This window comes from Amphiprion ocellaris, chromosome 19 (assembly GCF_022539595.1).
Source record: "Amphiprion ocellaris isolate individual 3 ecotype Okinawa chromosome 19, ASM2253959v1, whole genome shotgun sequence".
Taxonomy (NCBI): Eukaryota; Metazoa; Chordata; class Actinopteri; family Pomacentridae; genus Amphiprion; species Amphiprion ocellaris.
Window position 1 is genome coordinate 12271153 of NC_072784.1, and position 18747 is coordinate 12289899.

Here is an 18747-nt window from a genome sequence, read left to right on the forward strand (position 1 = left end):
TTAAAACCTTCTACGGCTCACAAGCTGCAACAATTCACACATTATCAACTATCTTTCTGACTAAACTAAGATAAAAGTGAAAACTGCCTGATTCCTGCATCATGAATGTAAATCTTTTTGGTTTTTCTGACATTAAACTCAATATATTTGGATTTGATATTTTATAAACCAAAACAAGAATTGAAATACTGGAGAAAACAATCAACAGATTAATGGACAAAGAAAATGTGTTTTCCAACATATATGGCTGAATTACTCCAACATTACAAGATACATACAATTTAATTCAATTTTTATTCATATAACGCCGATTACAGGTCAAATTGTCTCAAGATGCTTTATTTTTATATTTTTTTTGTCATATCTAAAATATGACAAAGTAAGAAATGAAAACCTCTTGACTAATCCAATTTATTATTTGGTTTTTAAGAGACTAATGGGCAACTAAAATAACTTTCTAAACTAAAATTAAGAAACATGAGGTCAAATAGAAGGAACAGTTTTAAATACTGTAGTCCCCACGATGACAAGAATAAAATTTCTCAACAAAAACTAAATCTGCTGGTGGATTCCATTAAATCCTAATAAATGATAACAAAGTGTGATACTAAAGGTTTGTGGGTGCTAAAAATCTCCAAATAAAGATATCAAGTTGAACATCTGGATGGAGGTTGATAAAAGTTGACCTCCCTTCATTTCTCTGGAGCGACTCCATGGATTTATGGATGGTGGTTAAAGACCTGCTGTTCTAGTCGTCTTCCTTCTAGTCGCTGTAAAAATCACTCCATCCTGGCCGACTTCAACACCTCTTCATGACAACTTGTTCTGCCTCCGACCTCGTGGAAACTCTCAAAAACTCAGGAAAACCCGTGGAGACTCGAAGAACTCGTGGAACTCGAAAACTCGTTGGGCGGGGGAAGGTGTGGTGGGTGGTGAGGGGAGGTGGGGGAGTAGAGGGGGGAGGCCACCACCCACCTCCCCACCCACTCTCCGCCCTGACTCCACCCAGACTCCGCTTGGCTCCACCCGTGTGGCCACTTCACGAACTACGATGCCAAAGGGACGACGAATTTTATTTCTTTTTACTGATCTGTAGCTCAGTGAGTTAAGGATTTGCTGCTGTGGAGCTGCAGGTCGCTGGTTCAAGACCAGACACTTCTTAAATTTTTATCAAAATACTGACAAAGACAAAGAAAGAAAGGTGCCGGTGGTGGGTCTTGAACCTGCGACCTCTCCGCTTGGTAGTCCTCTTCTTATCCTCCTGAGCTACTCGCTCAGATACTAATTCTTCTTTTTTTGCGCATTTATCATCTATTTTTTGACGTTTTCGAGTTTTTTTTTTAACTCGAGTCTCGACTCGACCGTTTTTCTCAGGAGGCTGGACTTCAGCCTTTGTGCTGGAGGGTGGAACCCTCAGTTCCAAGACTTTCCAAAGCCTCCACACCTCCCGAGTCCTCAGGACCTGAGCTTTCACACAGTCTGAGGGCTGAAATTTTCTAAGTCCCACAGTAGTTCTCTGTTAGTTTGAACCTTCAGACAGTCCAAGGACTGATATCTTCGAAGTTCCTGAGTAGTTCTCTGTTAGTTTGAACCTTCGACAGTCTGAGGGCTGAAGTTTAAAAGTTTCTCAGTACTTCTCTGTTAGTTTGAACCTTCAGACGTCTGAGGACTGAAAACCTAAAACTTCTTGAGTAGTTCTCTGTTAGTTTGAACCTTCGACAGTCTGAGGGCTGAAATTTTAAAGTTTCTCAGTACTTCTCTGTTAGTTTGAACTTTCTGGTTAACAGAAGCCTTAAAACTTGTGACCATGAGTCTTGATTTCACATTTAGACCATCCATCTGAGTTCTTCTCAGACCTTCACCTGTGGTTTTTTAGAAATCCTCAACAAACTTTGATTCTCTTCACTGAACAGTAAAGTTTGTGGAGATCAGAAGGTAACATTAGTTTGATCGATGCCTTCAACTACTAGTAGACTTTATCTGGAAAGCAGTTTTCTGAAATGAGTTCTTAGTAAATCTGTCCACAATCAAACCAAGAACATAGAAAGAGGAAATGTTTGAAGAAACAACTTGATGTTTTCATTTCAGACTAGAAAACACTTACTTTATCTGTTTTTGCTCTTTTTGATCGTTTTATTGTCTCTTCTGTTTAATTTGATCTTCTAAAGTCTAACTGGTGTCTTTTCAAATGTTTTGTCTTTAGTTTGATTCTTCTTAAATGTTTAGTTTTGCTCTTCTCACCTTTTATTCTTTTCTAATGTCTGATTTGATTTCGAAATGTTTTGTCTTTTTAATGTTTAATTGTTTTTTCGAATGTTTTATCGGCTTGTTTGAAAATTTTCCCTTTTCTTTCCCAATGTTTTAATTTTTCGATTAAATCTTTAAGGTTTTTCTTTTTAAATGTTTTGCCACCTTTTAATGTTTAATTTTCTTTTTAAATGCTTCATTGTATTTTCTGTTTAATTCCTATTTAAAGTTTTATTGTCTTTAAGATTTAATTTTCTAATTAAACATTTATTTTTTTAATTAATTATTCTTTTTAAAGGTTTAATAATCTAATTAAATGTTTTTTAAATGTTTTAATATTCTTCTGCGTTTATTTGTATTTTTTAAATGTTTAATTATCTAAAATATTTCATCTTTAATGTTTAATATTTTGTTATAATAAAATTTTGTTTAATTTCATAATTACATGTTTTGTATCTTCTGTTTTAATTATCTAATTAAATATTTTGTCTGTTTAATATCATTTAATTGTATTTGATATTTTTCTTTTAAAAAGTTTTATTGGAGTAAATGTTTTTTTTTTCCTTTGATTTAATTGCTTTTTTTTAGTGTAGTTCATTTCTTTAATTTTTTTTCTGTCAAGATTTTAATCCCAACCTTAAAAATGAAACAAACCCTTAAATCACAATGAAAATACTTGTTGTCACAATCATGAGTTAGTCAATTATTCAGTTTATCAATTCAACTTTATTTGTTTAGCACCTTTCACACAGATGACAAAATTAAACAAGCAAAGAGAAAAAAACTATGCTAAAACTATGATTAAAACTCAAAAACATATTTTTAAAAAAAAAAGATTTAACATCGTAATTAAATCTGTTGTGTCCAGGGGATGGATGGAGTTTATTGAAGTCTTCTTGGGCTCACATGGGAAATCATTTAAAATATAAACTTGATATTCAGTCTAAGGAAACTGCAGAGTGACAGAAGAACCAACAATATCTCCTGTTTTCTCCTTTAATGAGTCGACTCTTCTTGTGCTTTCAGACCAAAGAACTACAGACTCTTCACAACCTGCTCAAACTCTTGGTACAGGACCTCACCACACGGGTCAAGAAGGTTTCCGTCTCATTTCTACTCTGAAGCTCACCTTCTCCTGCTCAAACTGCTGACAAATGTTTCTGCTGCTCTAAAGTCTGGTCTCCAGAACTTCCTAAAAACTCTCAAAGTCTCTTCTGCTGCAGGTTGCTTTGTAGAACTGTTGCAGAAAACCTCACTAAACCACATAGAGGGGCCTCAAGATAGTCGTCCAAATGAAACCGTACAAAAACCAAACTAGCACAACCCAAACACTAAAGTCTCCTGCAGCCTACCAGAGAACCTCTGAGAACAGAGAATCAGGACAGGAACTCTTACCTTCTGGACAACCAACGTTGGTTCACAAACAAGAATACAGAATGTATCTGACCAAAAACCTCTAAAGACTCACTACAGCCAAGATAAAGACACAACTCAGCTGCAGCAAATCCACTAATCACTGCACACAGTAGCACCATGTGCTAACTGTGGCTAAAGAACCACATTTACCAAGACAACTATCCAGTACAAAGCCCTAAAACACACCAAGAAACACATTAAAGACGATTTTACTGCTGGAAGCTGCAAGCAAACACCTAAAGAACAAACTAAAGCAATGAAGCCAAACCCGGTTCAGTGGTGAAGAGAAGCAGAAGAAATGTTTGACTGCAGCTAAATAAAGCAGGAAGACACTGAGCTGCTCAGGTGTTCCTGATAACACCAAGCAGCCACCTGGACAGCCAATAAGAACACAGCTTACTGGAAGTCCAGAGGGCTGGGTTAGTGAAGGAAATTTAGTTTAAAGTTGAAGCAGAAAGTTAACAAAGAAAGTTGAAAAACCACCTTCCGATACCTGAAATCTCTGAGTTTTCACACAAAGAACACCTGAACATGTCAAACTGGCTTCATAGTAGAACCATCATTGTAAAAACATCATAGTATGGTGTGTTGCTCAAAAAACATTAGGACCCGGCTGTCTAGGGTCGCCGAGGAGCAACACAAAAACAGGACAAACGCTGGTTTCCAGGGGGTTAGGAGGATATTTATTTGAAAGAGTAAGTTTACAACAACACAACATGTGAGCAGAAAAATCGCAAAGTCTGTCTTTAGTTCAGCTGAAAATATTAGTTTTTGTCTTTTTTTATTGACCAAACTTTTCAGGAAGTAGATGAAGAATAATTAAAGCTCTCATGTAGAAGTCCAACTTGTTTTGGATCCTTGTGGAAAATTTAATCTTAGAGTTTGTAAAGCTGTTGAGTTTTTAGAGTCACATGGATTGTTTTGACATTTAATAACCGAGTCCTTAAATAAAATTACAGTTGTGGATTTCTGTCATTTAGTCTTGACTAAACAAATAACAGCAGCATAAATCTCAAACGTCATTATGAGGAGTCTACATTGAGGTTTCTCACTTGATAATGATCAAAACATGAAATTTAGGTTGATTTAAAGGAATATTTCACCTTAAATCTTTGAATGTTGACCTAAAAGGTTGGTTTCGGGAAGTATTCCACCTACAAGGTCCTCAAACATCCACCTTAAAGGAACGTTCCACCAAAAATCCTTGGACATGCAGCTAAAATGTTGGTTTAACCGAGTATTCCATCCAAAATCCTAGACCAAAAAATCTTGGTGTAAAGGAGTATTCCACCTTAAATGTAGACCTAAAGGATGGTTTGGAGTAATATTCTACTCTAAAATCTTCCAACGTAGACCTAAAAGGTTTATCTGATGGTATATTCTACCCAACATCCTGGAACATTTACCTAAAAGGTTGGTTTAATGGTATATCCCTAGAAAAACCCTTGAACAGTCGGCTTAATGGTATATTCCACCCAAAATACTTGTTACATATACCAAGAATTCAGTGTAAAGGAAATGTAGACCTAAAAGGATTGTTTAAAGGAATATTTAAATGATTATTTTCATTATTTAATAATCTGTTATCAGTCAGAACCCTGGCAAACTTATTTTCATCAGTTTTTTTAGTGGAAGTCACAAATAAAGGAGCTCTTGGTTTTTCCCAGCGTTAGTGAGTCCAAAGCTGCTGTTTCAACACAGAACGTTCACATGCATCCACAAACCTCTCAGCACTCAAACACCCACAGACAGGAGGCCGGCTGGGCCGAGGCTCGGCGGCGTCCTCAGACCCACGAGTCGGGGAGTCGCTGAACTTGTTGGTCCGGTTTGAAGGCCTCCGTGTGGTCCAGTAGAAGTCCATGTAGTCGGTGTTGGCTTTGAACCGCAGCGACTGGCCGCCATCAGGTGGACCGGCTCGTCCTCGTAGGGCTCCTCCTGTAGCCTTGAGGGGACCACAGGAACATTCAGTAGCTGTTGGAGTTCTTCCTGTCAGGCTCGTGGTAGAACGGCTCTGAAGAATCTTTTACTTGTCTTATCTGGAACAATCTAACAGCCTAAACTGTTAACAGCGGTGTAAAGAAGCAAACACACAGGCATAGATTAGGACTCCAACTAGATTTATTTTAGAAAACAAATCAACTTAGAGGCATTTGTTCACACATGTGGCTGAATAGGAGGCCGTTAAATTAGATTTGAGGTCTTCACTCTGTAGGTTGTTTGTTTGGTGAGACTCTTGGACCTCCATCAGCTGACGTGGATGTTTGATGGTCTTCCTCTCTAGTGCCAGATGATTCATCCATAAATTAAGCAGCTACAGACTGAAATGAAGCTCATGCTGCCGTTATTGAATTCCTGTTCCAGATCAAATGTTCAGAGCTCACCTTGAATGCAGCCGTCTGCTGTCTGATAGTTTTTCCTCATTGTAGTCTTCAATAAAGTCTTTTTCCTCATGTCAGGATGAGGTGAGACTCTTTCTCAGTCTCTGCAGACGTCCCTCATTGTGCATCTCCAGAGAAGAAACAGAAAAACTGGTCACTGCTTCAGCATCAAACGCTCTCCAGCATTGAGAGTGTTTTAGGAATTCATTCATTGTGTTGTGAACTTTGAAGGAGCAGAAACTTTACAGCTGTCAAAGATATGAGCTCAAATTCTGGATGTTTTAGGAACTCAAGTTCATCAAATGAACACTTGATTTTTGCTGATAACTCTCATTAAATTACTGAAGAAATCCAACATAAAAACCTGTAAACTCTCAGGCAGCTTTTGTTAAAGTTTGTCTATAATTTTATCATCATGTTCTGGAACCAGGACTCTGCAGAAGTTCCTTCAATCAGATACTTGTGTGTTTCTATTTAAGGCCTCAGTTTTGAACGTACAGCAGAGGATTAGAAAGGAGTGATTTTAATGTTTAAATCAGTCCAGTAAATGTTTGGCGTGAAAATTATTAAAATTTTGATTTAGATAGATTTGTGTCAAATAATATTGTAGAGTCTCAATTAAATATATCCCAATGAGTTCAGTGTATTTACATTTTATAGAATATTTGATTTCTTAATCTCAATACTGTAGGGTCTGACCCTAAATATTATAATAATGATGTCAATTTAAATAATATTTTAGTGCGGAGTCATAAACTTTAATCAGCTGAACTTACATAATAAATATCCCTGAACATTCATATTATTGAGGTAAATTTACATAAATCATGATATTCTAGAGTCTTAACTGGAATATTTCTAACATTAATCTTTTTGTATTGTGCTGATAAACAACAATAACTCAATTTTCAGATAATATTTGTTGTCTGTGATTGTGAGACTAAATTCCTCCACATTCTGGAACTGGACTGAATTTCCCAAAATGGAAACATGGACAGAATTTAACACTCATGTATCCATGGCAACGCTAATGTTTCTGCTTCTTATCAAAGTTCACAACACAAGTAAAGATTTTAATGTAAAACTTCAGGGATGACTGCTAACCATAAGTATTCTGATCAATACTTCATGATCAATATCAGGACAGATGTTACAACTCCAGCTGTTGCATTAGACTGCAGTTATTCACAGAGAAATTAAAACATCACATTCCTCATAAAAACTAGATGGGACTTTTATTAAATAAAGTGTTGGTGAATAAACAGCGTAAAAAGTGCAAAGCAGCGCCATTAAATCAGGAGATGTGAGACTTCCACAGCATGGATCACCATCTGCTGTGTTGATTCATAGCTGAATGTCAGAATGAACTGAGCTAGAAAAGCTGCTTTGAGCTGCAACATTACGGTCTGACAATCCAACACCATCACAGTTTTCATCTGGTTGTTTTGCTTCAACATGCTGTGAAGTTCAGTTTTTACCTGAATCAATACAGAGATTCTATTTCCAACCAAGACTGGAATAAAAACTAGAATGTTATGAGGTTATTAATGCAACTAAATCCTTTCAGATGGAAGGATTTACTTCTAAGTTCTAATTCAAGTTTCAGTTGGAGCTCATTGCATTCACAAAGAAAAACAGCGATACCTTCATAGCAACATTTAATAAACCTAAAGCTTCCCTGTTGGCACATTGTTGGAGTTTGTTACTGAGCATCTGAACCTTAAACATAGTGAGAGGACCATCTTCAGTCGAGGCCAGTCAGAGAACTTCAAGACCTTCCATCAGCTGGACCAGATGTGGCATCATCTCCCTCTGAACATCTGGATGACAGGAGAAAAGACAGAAATCAAACACAGATCACAGAAATACAATTTATTCACTTTCATCATTTTATAAAAGTAGCATGAACTTTATTAAAACTTGACATCAGTAATGAAAGTAAATGTTTTTATCTCGTGTTGAAGCTAAATTTAAAGTCAATTTTAATGACAGTTTATCCTGAGAGGAGTGAGAATGGAGCTTTTCTTTCCTTTTTAGAATATTCCCTCAAAATATTCTGTTTATTATTGGCTTTAGAAGCATTTTTCTTTACTTATTTATTTTTAGATACCTCAGACTGATACACTTTGCTGGTTTGCAGATAATTTCATGTACAATGACAATAAAGATCTTCTATTATAACATATTTTGCTAAAACAAGAACTGCAAACATTCTGTGGACAACAGGATGGTCCAGGATCAGCCTGGTCTAGGTAGGACCCACCCTGCAACCCACAGGATCCACAGAATCCACAGAGGTTCTGATGAAGCACTGGGTCAGAGGAGTTTTAGCAGCATAAAGGGACCAACACAGTATTAGTCAGGTGGTCATAATGTTATACTGTTATATTGTCATGCTGATTATAAGATCAGTAAATGTTACCATCAATTATAACGTCCACATTGATCAAGAAAAAAAAACTATCAGTTCATTCAGAAACTGTGGGGTTAAACCGAAAAACACAGACCTCAACAGCAGTTTGTTTCAAAGCAGAACACCAGCTGGTTTTCACTAAAGAAGCTTTCAAAGAAACAATTAAATGACAGTTTTGTTCTCATTAAGTTCACAGAGTCAGAGTTAGCCAAAATAATGTACACACATCAGGAAAAGAAAAACTTTTATAAATATTTCATTTGTATAAGTACTTCTATACATATAGATTCCTCTTTCTAAGTTTGATCAAATCACAATAACTCTATGTCCTGTTGTACGATGTTTTCCCAACAGATGGCGCTACCCTCATGAATGGAGCATCAACAAGTGACGTCTACAACACAACAGAAATGTCTGGAAGCCAGTGGCCACCACTTTGAGCACCTCTTGTAATTGTAGAGGCCAAAGATAACTTTTATTAATCTCGTGATGTCTGAATAAATTTGGTATTGAAACATTTATGCAAGTTTTTCTTTTCCTAATGTGTGTAAACATTATTTTGGCTGACTCTGTGTGATGGGTTTCTGACAGGTCACCAGGCAACATCTTTTTATAATAATGACAAACATACCTGCATTCTACAGGAGTGATTTTCCTCATGTGCAGGTAAAGATGTGTGAGGAGCTTAGAGATGACAGGAGCAGGAGTCATCCTCACTAATTCAGCTTCCACCTAAAAACAGAAAGACCACAAAGAAACACACTGATGCACTCTCAAACGTTCAACCTCACAGCCTCAAAATATCTGTTTAGGAAGTGTTGTGTTTCTAAATTCTGCTGAAAGCATTGACAGACATTCTCTTACAAGGTTGTGTAAAAAGCAGCCTGTCGTCTGAGCTACTGAGAAATCTTCCTGAACAAAGTTTCTACATGTAAATCAGCTCAACAAAAACTAAAGCCTCAGTCAGAGATAACAGGTATCACAAATTATAAAGAACTTTCTTTGTTAACTCAGACCTTCTGCTTCAACCTCACATAAAAAGGGGAGTTTAACTCGTCAGGTGACTGAAAATGAACGGCTTGTGCAGTTCTAGATCCAAAAGTAGGATGTTTCAACTCATGTTTTACTACAAATACATGCAAAAATAAATAAATACAATGGCTGGTTGTTAGTTTATTCACTATTAATGTCACTTTATATACTGGATTGAACTTGAGCAGTGGAAGAGAGAAGGAATTTAATGAAATTATGGAGATTCTGAGAGGTAATGTTGCGCAATGTTAAGTTAAGCACGGTTTAATTCAAACCAGCTGAATGTTAAACTTCAGTGCAGCTGAACAGGTTTCAGTTAACCTTAAAGTAAAACAACTTTTTTTTAAAATACACAGCAGAGAAATACAGATTGAGAAGGTCATTCTACTAATGACGGACAGCTGCTGCAGCAACTAACACAGGTGTTCAGCAGTAAGTTAGCCACCTTCGTTAATTAGCCCGCTAGCTAACTTAGCCGCTTAGCTAGCTAACGCGTCGGACCAACTGCTCAAACACGACAAAACACAACTCTTCACAAGTCGCTGACTTAACGTACAACAAAACAACGCTACTGGTTAGAAGTATTTATCTTCTTACCGTGTTTTACAGTAAGACTTTTACTCCAAAAACAAGATCAACAGCAGCCAGAGATGCTACCAGACCTGCCTACCATAGATATATATAGACTTGATACGCTAGTGCGCTGTCTTCTATACATATCTATGGTCTGACCAATCACTGTTCTCTGGCTCTCAGTCAGTCTGACCAACCACTGCTCTCTGGCTCCGCCCTCTGAGAATCTTCTTGTCGTTTGGCTCCACACTTGCTGATGACCACTTCCGGTCTCAGAAAATGACCTTTTTTCGTTTCTGTCTCTTAATGATTTTATTTTTTTGTTATTCCAAATATAAAATGAAAATCAAAGCATTTTTAAAATTTCGTATATCCTTTTTGGATCATGAAAAGGAAAAACGTCTTGTATTTCAATTTTAATGTTTGTATTTTAAAACAAAAATCAAATAACCACTCGCTTTTTGTTTTTCAATATCCGTTTCATAACGGAAAATCCAATTACCAGATCCGTACACGGACCAAATACACAGTTGATCGTACCAGGAGTACATAAACAAGAAGAAAACTAATTAACATAATGAAACAGTGGAACTTACAAAATAATTAAAAATGCTCTGCTCGGTGAAATCATCGATAGTTCCTGAACGCCTCATAGTTAAAGGCCCCGCCCTCCTACAGTGACGTCAAATCCAACATGGCGGCGCCCCTCACCGTAGACGGAGTGGATTCAAGCGGCGGGGAACCGGGGCTGATTCTCACCGATTCCTCCGGCGGGGAGCAGAGGCGACCTCAGTTCGGGACTCGATTCCTGACGGACCCACGGCAGGTCTTCCAGCACAACGCCTGGTCGGTAAATAACCGGAAAATAGAGCTATAAACCGGACGGTCACATGTTGAGGAACGTCTGTGTCTGAGCTGCTGCCTTTAAAATGATCAATACTCAGGAGTTCAGCCACTTCTAATGATGTCATGATGGTGAATTCATTAAAACGAGCAGTGACATCAAGTAAAATCTGACATTTGGCAGGTGGAACCTGTCATTGATTAAATAATTGGTTGTTTTGACGCTGGCTTTAATAAACGACCGATAGGTTGTTTTTTTCCTGGTCCGATATCAGTTATCAATAATTAAGGAGACCAAACTCAAATATTTACTGTTTGTGGTAATATGAAAATCATATGACAAACAACAGTGGCATCATGTCAACAAACTGGCATTTAAAGGGTTGAAATCCTGTATATCGATGAATATTTGGTAATTAAGATCAGGATTGATGTTGGTTAAAAAAAATCAACTCGGTAAATACGGAAAACTAGAAAAGCACTCCGAGAGCGCAGCAATCTGCCAAGGCTATTCACTCCCTCATATGGCATTGTCAAAAATGTAGCTTTTTTTATTTTTAGAAATGCAGCATTTGTTCTTTATTACTTATTGATGATCAGAAATCATGGCAACATTGAATGTGGCCATTTAATATTGATGTACCCACAAACAAAATGGCCTTGTGCTGAGCACAGGGGTGTGTTATGCATGTGTACGTTATGTACGGGTATAGAATCGCGTCACCTAAATATATAGCGGGCGGCGGGAATTAATGGGACTCAGAAACACCCCCATGATTTAATCAATTGTTCCTTATACCATTTCTGATGGATAAGTCCCGGTAAGTCCACAGCGGTCAATTTGTAGTAGGATCACAATCATACGATCATCAGCAGGCATCTGACGTAGTGTTCACTTGTTGTCATAGTTACAGTGACGCTGTGCCGCTATCTTGCAGTACAGAAATGTTTAACAAATCCATGGATCCAGACTATAAGCCACATCACTGCCAAAATGTAATCAGCTGGTCCTTGTGTCATTTCTGACCTTCCCTGAAAATTTCATCGAAATCCATTATTTTGTTTTTGAGTAATGTTGCCAACAGACAGACAGGCAGACAGACAAACCAACGCCGATTGTCACATAACTCCGCCGTGTTCCTTGGCAGAGTAATAATATTAATATTTAATATTTTTTGATAGGTTTTTTTGGCTTTAAGCGTAACTTTGTAAATTGACAAAGTACGTATTGTTTCATGCAGTTTGCATACACCTGGGAAAAAATACCTCATCATCGTATTTCTATATTTTTGTCACTTGACTGTTGGTTGCAGCTCAGTCAGTCAAGGCTGTGACAAGAAGCATATATTTTTTTAGTTTTTTACAGGAACCGATTAGTGTAGACGGTTTATTTTGGGTGAATTTTTTTGCACAAGACTTATCGGAGAAAATGATTTTAATGAAATATGTCAATTTTAAGCTTAGATTTGGTCTTTTTTTTTTTTGACAGTACTGTAGTTGGATGTGATATGTTCATGGAATGTCAGAAAGTTGAATATTATTTCTATTTCTACTGTTTCTGATAAATAATGCAATTTTGGTGCCCGATTGCATGTTTTGGAGTCTAGAAAATGTATACATTTGCAGATTTTGTTTTATTTGCTTATATTTGATACACTGCCTGTCCAAAAAAAGTCGCCACCTGGATTTGACTAAGCAAATAGATAAGAGCCTTCCATTGGATAATTAGTGCAGTGATGAAAATGTTTTAGCTGACAAAATCTTATTTAACCCTTGCTGATGCAGTAAGGAGGTTCTCATTTCTTTAACAACTGTATCAGAAGACATATCCTGTGGTCCTGACTCTCCCATCATCAGTGCAAGATCTTGGTAAAAAAATTAATGCAACTCTGGACAGAACAAAAATGCTGGGACACTACAGAAGCTTATCGAAACGATGCCACAGCAAATGTGTGTCATTCGGTCCAATGAAATATTAGAGTGTGCGACTTGTATTTTGGACGGGCTGTGTATAATTTCCAATCTGTATCTGATCTGACATAATGCACCACCACTCTGGTCAAGCTGGTAAATATCGTAGCCTCGTCTGAATGTCACAAGAAAATCTTTATCTTGAGGTATCTCAGGCTCTCCAAGTGTTTCTCTCCAATTCTCACCACTTTGCTTTAACCAGACGGGATAATAGATGTTTTGTTGGCAACAGGGACAACGTGGAGTGGACCGATGAGCAAGAAGCAGCCGCTAAGAAGAAGGTCTCAGAAAACAACCACCCGCTGCCTCCAGAGAAACAAGGTGGTGTTACAGCTGTGCAGACTCAAATATCCATAATATGACTGAAATTAAGAATCCATCTTTCATTTTAGTTTTATTTGACACAGAAACTTAACTTCTCATTGCTCAAGTTAATTTTTTATACTCATTTTATGCGTCATTTTCTTCTCATCTCTGTAAAGGGTTTTGAGATTTCTTTTAAACTTGGCAAGGAGTGTTAAATGACCACTTTTTAAATGTCTTACCTGTTCCTACAGAGGAATACGACTGTCGGGCCAATGAGTACTGGAATGAGTTTTACACCATCCATGAGAATCGGTTCTTCAAAGACCGACACTGGCTCTTCACGGAGTTCCCAGAATTGGCTCCACAGTGCAGCATAAACCACAAATCCCATCCAGAGGACCATCGGGATCAGAAACTGTGCAAGGAGTTTGCAGCTTTGTCTCACTCCGATGAAGAATTTCCTGGTTCCTCTGCCACGTATCACATTCTGGAGGTCAGAGAGTGTTATATTACCACATTTCCAACACAAACAGATAATGACAAAAACAAATTTCTCTTTTAAACTCAGAAACTTGTTAAAAGATTTCTTAAAATTGCAGAAGTTCTAATGGACCTCTGTACAGACTTGAATGAATGAATGAAACAAGCTGGCTCATTATTGTCCATCACTGTCACTTGACATTATGATGTGATTCCAGTTTCAGAGAAATGTTTTTTGGAACAAATTTAACAGTTTGCACTCAAGAAACTGTCTTTAAAAAATTTGCTAAAGAATACAAAGCTAAATGTTTTCAGCCCTTCAGCCTTTGGGATCTCACTGAAGAATGTGCGGCAGCAAAAACACAAAACAGTTTGTGTTGATCAATCTGTTGTTTTTTGACTGAATTCACACAGATCCCACTGCTTTATTCCTTACTGTTTTGCTAAATAAAACAAATGTATGTTAAAATTGCTGTTGAGAATCGTGCAGCCGTTACAAATGCATATGAGAGTTGATCAAGTTACAAGACTGCTGCATTTTCTTATTTTTCTAGGCACAAACTCGTCTCCTTGTGCAGCGTTGCTCTGCTCCCAGTGCTCCTGCAACATTTGCAATGTCAGTTCCTACAATGAGCACTCAGTCTACTAAAATTTGTACAAAGTGGTGACACTTCAACTTGAATTTAATTTTGGGGAAGAGGAAGAAGTCGCAGGAAGTCAAATCAGGCGAGTAGGGTGCAAGGAGAGCAACGATTGTGATATTGTGGCCAAAAAAATGGTGCGTACTGTAGGGCTGGACCCGAATATCCGAATATTCGTGTGGTGGTATCCGAATATTGATCCGAATATTTGGAGTACAAACCTCCTCCCATCAGTGGTGGCACCACCCAGTAGCTCCTTTAGCGTCATTAAGCATTGGTATATAACAGTCTTGGGGACTGGGGTCAGCGTTACTTTTCATTGGCCAGTTGCTTGGCTGTGTCACGTGGACCTATCAACTCTGACATAACGCTTCACTTCGCCTGTGTTTGTAAACAAAAGACAAAATGCCGAAGACGGAGATATCCATGCTGATGCTGTCAGACTCCGACGATTAACTCCTCTTCCTCTTCCCCCTCCCCCACTCCCGTGGACAAGCTGAATATTCGGATATTCGTCATTAATTGGGTCCGAATATCCGGAGCCCAGAAATTGCTATTTGGACCAGCCCTAGCGTACTGTGACTGAATGCACAAAGTATCAGGTAATTTGCGTTGAATGTTTTCCCTCAGTGTGTTACAGTACAACTCTGATTCTGGGGGATGAATTTATGTTGCACGACCATGCAAATGTTGATGAAAACAACAAATATAATCCTGGTTTCTGACCATGACGCACAAGAATAGTCTCCGAAATTTTTGACCAACCTTTTTGTCGCAACTGTATTTCTTGAAACGACTCATTGTTTTTAAAGAATTTCTTAAAAGTGAAGTCTAAAACATAAATGCTCTCTGTTCAGGTTGGCTGCGGTGTGGGGAACACAGTTTTCCCAATTCTGAAGACCAACAAGTAAGTGCAGACGTCACGGTGACATTCTAAACTTTCTATCCACGTTTGAGAAACTCTAGTTCTGACTGCAGCTTTGCCTCTTTCGCAGTGACCCAGGACTCTTTGTTTACTGCTGTGATTTCTCCAGCACTGCTGTGGAGTTAGTGAAGGTGAGATGATCATGAAAGGATGACTCGCTCTCATCTCCGGGCTCTCGGGCCAACTAATGAATTAAAATCGTCTTCTTGTCATCAGACTAATCCAGAGTACGACCCCGGGCGCTGCTTTGCCTTTGTTCACGACTTGAGTGATGTAGGAGCCAATTACCCCGTCCCTGATGGAAGCCTTGATGTTATAGTGCTAATCTTCGTGCTATCAGCATTGCATCCCAACAAGTAGGAACTTCTTTTCTTCTCCTTGCCTTTGGTTTTAATTTGTTGTGAGTCAGTGCGCTGCTCCTCTGAAACTTTCATCAATGTCTCAGGATGCAGGAATCCATCAGCAGATTGGCTCGACTACTGAAGCCTGGAGGGGTGATGTTGCTCAGGGACTACGGACGCTACGATATGGCACAACTCCGCTTCAAGAAAGGTTAGTCAGGCTGAGGTCTAGCCAGATTCAGAGAAGTCAGTATTTGTGGCCTATTTCCAGTGATGATTCTTAAAAAGTGTTTCATACAAGTGACTAGTGACTGAGAAGTAAACTACTTTTGTGTTATGTTTGAGTGCTGTAGAACATAGTAGCAACATTTGTAATAATATAGAAGCTGCTTTTCTCAAACAGTTGCAACACTTTCAGTAGAAATTACTGATTTTGGAGGTGGCATTTTTGGTAAACAGTTTAAAAAAAATTAAAAACTAGAAAAGTCTTGAGCCCAATCCTTCTGGTACATGTCCACTGGATCCACCACTTCAACGCTTCCCATTCATTGTCAATATAAGCTGCCATGCAGTGAGTTCTGGCAGCATTTTGATGTATTTCGAAAGACAAGTTTTCCACTCCTTGTTTTGTATGAATTTGAGGTCTCAGCTACTTTTCATCTAACTATTATTGATGTAAAACACAGATTCGACAGCTGTTTGGCTTATTTCTTGCATCACATGTTTTCAGAAACAGTTTGTCAAACTTGTTTCATGATCTAGGTGACCAAACTGCCATATTAGTCCAGTTTGAAAGCCAATCTGGTACAGCCAGTGTTTGCACAGGTGTAGAACCTCTGTTTATTCCTGTTGAGGAACACCTGTCAATCATCTGTCGTGACACTTCCTGTTTGTCTGCCCATCAAACGTCTAATGTCGGGAAGTGCCATAGTCCTTCACATCTAAAAACGCCACGTACTATTAAATCAGGATCTGGGCCAATCAAGGCAATTTTTACCTGATTGCTATTGGCAAGAACTTCTGCCAAATCCATTGTTTACATCCACTGTCCGACACTTTTCAATAATTTACCTAATATGTGCAGCAATTTCAGTCATTAATTCATTGACTGATAACATAAATTCAATGTACTGTTCAGTGTTCATGTGCTAATAATGCTTGCAAAGCCACAGACATATGATCAAGGCCAAGAAAGCTGCTGTTCTACATGTTATATGGGGGTCATTAAGCCTCACAGAAGACTCTGTCATGGTCCCCCTTTACTACCTCAATACCTGCAATACTCTCTGCTTGCCATCATGAACTTCCTGTACTCTAAGTGATGGTATGTGTCCACAGGATCAGTCAATTTCATATATTCCATTCATGAAACGCACCGTGTTGCATGCTAGTTCCATTGCGGTGCATTTCGAGCTGCGATCCAGTGCGTCTGCCCGCAGCTCATTTGCATAGAGTAGACTTGACTTCTACTTTATGCAAATTTTGTTCGGCGAACGGAGGTGCGACGCATCATGAAACTTTTGTCAAATGTCTAAACTAGCCATCGTTGAACTAAAATCAGGACAGATTCAGCAACTGCACACGTTATTTCTCGCCTCAAATGCTTTCAGAAATACTTTTCGCTGAAGTGTTTTTGTAATAAAAGAGAACATTTGCGACCGAGCTGCCATGTTGATCTGATGCATCTACTGGACTGAAGCTGAAATCATTATCATGTCACCACCTAGTGGCCCTCAAGTGACCCGCCAACCAAGCGGCGATTTTCAGATGCGATGTGTTTACATGTGAGAAAAACAGATCTTGTGGACACGTACCATAAGGCTACCTCAGTATTAAACAGGAAGAGGCCACCTGGTGGAATAACCAGGTACTACAGCTGATCTACAAATACATTTTCTGACATGGATGTCTTTTGTCTTCTGCATTATTGATTTATATATATTTTAATCTTTTAATTAATAATGACAACTAATCGATTAGTTAATAATGTTTCAAGTAAGTGGCTCCACCTCGGGGCACCACCGTGTACCACAGTGACTCGAATCAGATAATGAGCAAAGTCCCATCGTTTTTGTCAAGTGTTAGTGTTGTATTCAGTGTAAAGAAACGTCTTGGTCTGTTTTTCTGGTTGCACTATTTCCAAATTAAGTGGCTTATTAGGTCACTCCAGAACAATATTCTGCATTTCCCTGCTTGAATCACAATCAAAGCATGCTGCTATTACAAATTTACACTAGTTAACTCAGAATAATATCTCTGAGTTAATTTAATAAGTAGTAATAATAACTCTGAATAATTTGCATGTTGTGTCTTTCTATTTCTCTCAGGAAGGTGTCTGTCAGAAAACTTCTATGTCCGCGGTGACGGAACACGAGTTTATTTCTTTACACAAGGTAAAAAACAAGGACTTCTTAATAAATATTTTGCAAGATTACTCTTAAACCATACATATTAAAATATTTATTTTCGTTTCAGATGAGCTTAACGAGCTGTTCACTGAGGCCGGGCTGGAGAAAGTGCAGAACCTTGTGGACAGAAGGCTGCAGGTGAACCGGGGGAAGCAGCTCACCATGTACAGGGTCTGGATCCAGTGCAAATACAGGAAACCTCTGGTTCAGTCTTCAGAGACGATGGAGGATAAAACCAGCTCAGCTTGACGTTCAACTACAGCTGGACTGAAGGTGGAGCTAGGTTTTGTTTTTCAGAGGATGTGTGGAATTGAGAAGCTTTACTGTGATCATAATAAAGGAGATGCAGCAGGACGGTTACTGATGTAAAAGCTGCCGTGATGCTGATGGACTCGTGTTCCTGATGGTGCTGCACTCCTTGTTTCAACAGTAATGATTTCTCATTTTCTGCTGATGACTTCTGAGAAAGGGCTGGTTCCCACCTGTACAGACGTTTCTATGCTGCCGGATGCTGCTTTTAATTAACGGATGTTTTGAAATAAATTGCATGATTTTTAAGAAAACATATTTGCGTTTTTGTCCATGCAAAATACTAAAAAGGAAGCAATAAGTCTACTGCTTATTAGGCTGCAACTACTTATTTTCTGGGTTAATCAATAAGTTGTTTGCTCTATAAAATGTAAGATGATGGTCAAAAATGTCAAAGAGCAGCATCAATTTCCCACATTTTCCAGTAAACTACTGTTTACAGTTAAATTACCAGAAAGGAGGAC

General features: G+C 38.3%; 1 protein-coding gene and 1 long non-coding RNA gene across 4 annotated transcripts; one reads left to right on the forward strand and one right to left on the reverse strand.

Annotated features, from left to right (window-relative positions):
- Positions 1 to 3113: 3113 nt before the first annotated feature.
- Positions 3114 to 10793, reverse strand: LOC129347619 (uncharacterized). 3 transcript variants are annotated; one of them, XR_008599803.1, is made up of 4 exons: positions 10656 to 10793; positions 9086 to 9186; positions 6045 to 7861; positions 3114 to 5605 (listed from the first exon to the last, which is right to left on the reverse strand). It is a non-coding gene; the product is annotated as an uncharacterized LOC129347619 (long non-coding RNA). The 3 variants fall into 3 exon arrangements; XR_008599802.1 differs by lacking the exon at positions 3114 to 5605 and adding an exon at positions 5790 to 5940; XR_008599804.1 differs by lacking the exons at positions 3114 to 5605; positions 10656 to 10793 and adding exons at positions 5790 to 5940; positions 10084 to 10225.
- Positions 10741 to 18537, forward strand: mettl2a (methyltransferase 2A, methylcytidine). Its single transcript, XM_023294247.3, has 9 exons — positions 10741 to 10905; positions 13106 to 13194; positions 13431 to 13672; positions 15158 to 15207; positions 15296 to 15356; positions 15442 to 15581; positions 15671 to 15777; positions 17894 to 17959; positions 18042 to 18537. Exons 1-9 carry the CDS (start codon positions 10754 to 10756, stop codon positions 18221 to 18223), a joined length of 1089 nt encoding a protein of 362 aa, XP_023150015.2. The 5' UTR covers positions 10741 to 10753; the 3' UTR covers positions 18224 to 18537.
- The last annotated feature ends 210 nt before the right edge of the window (positions 18538 to 18747 follow it).

Coding starts and splice junctions, on each gene's coding strand:
- mettl2a (XM_023294247.3), top strand. CDS start 10,754: ATGGCGGCGCCCCTCACCGTAGACGGAGTGGATTCAAGCGGCGGGGAA. Junction 13,673..15,157: donor CCACGTATCACATTCTGGAG/GTCAGAGAGTGT, acceptor CTCTCTGTTCAG/GTTGGCTGCGGTGTGGGGAA. Junction 17,960..18,041: donor AGTTTATTTCTTTACACAAG/GTAAAAAACAAG, acceptor TTTTCGTTTCAG/ATGAGCTTAACGAGCTGTTC.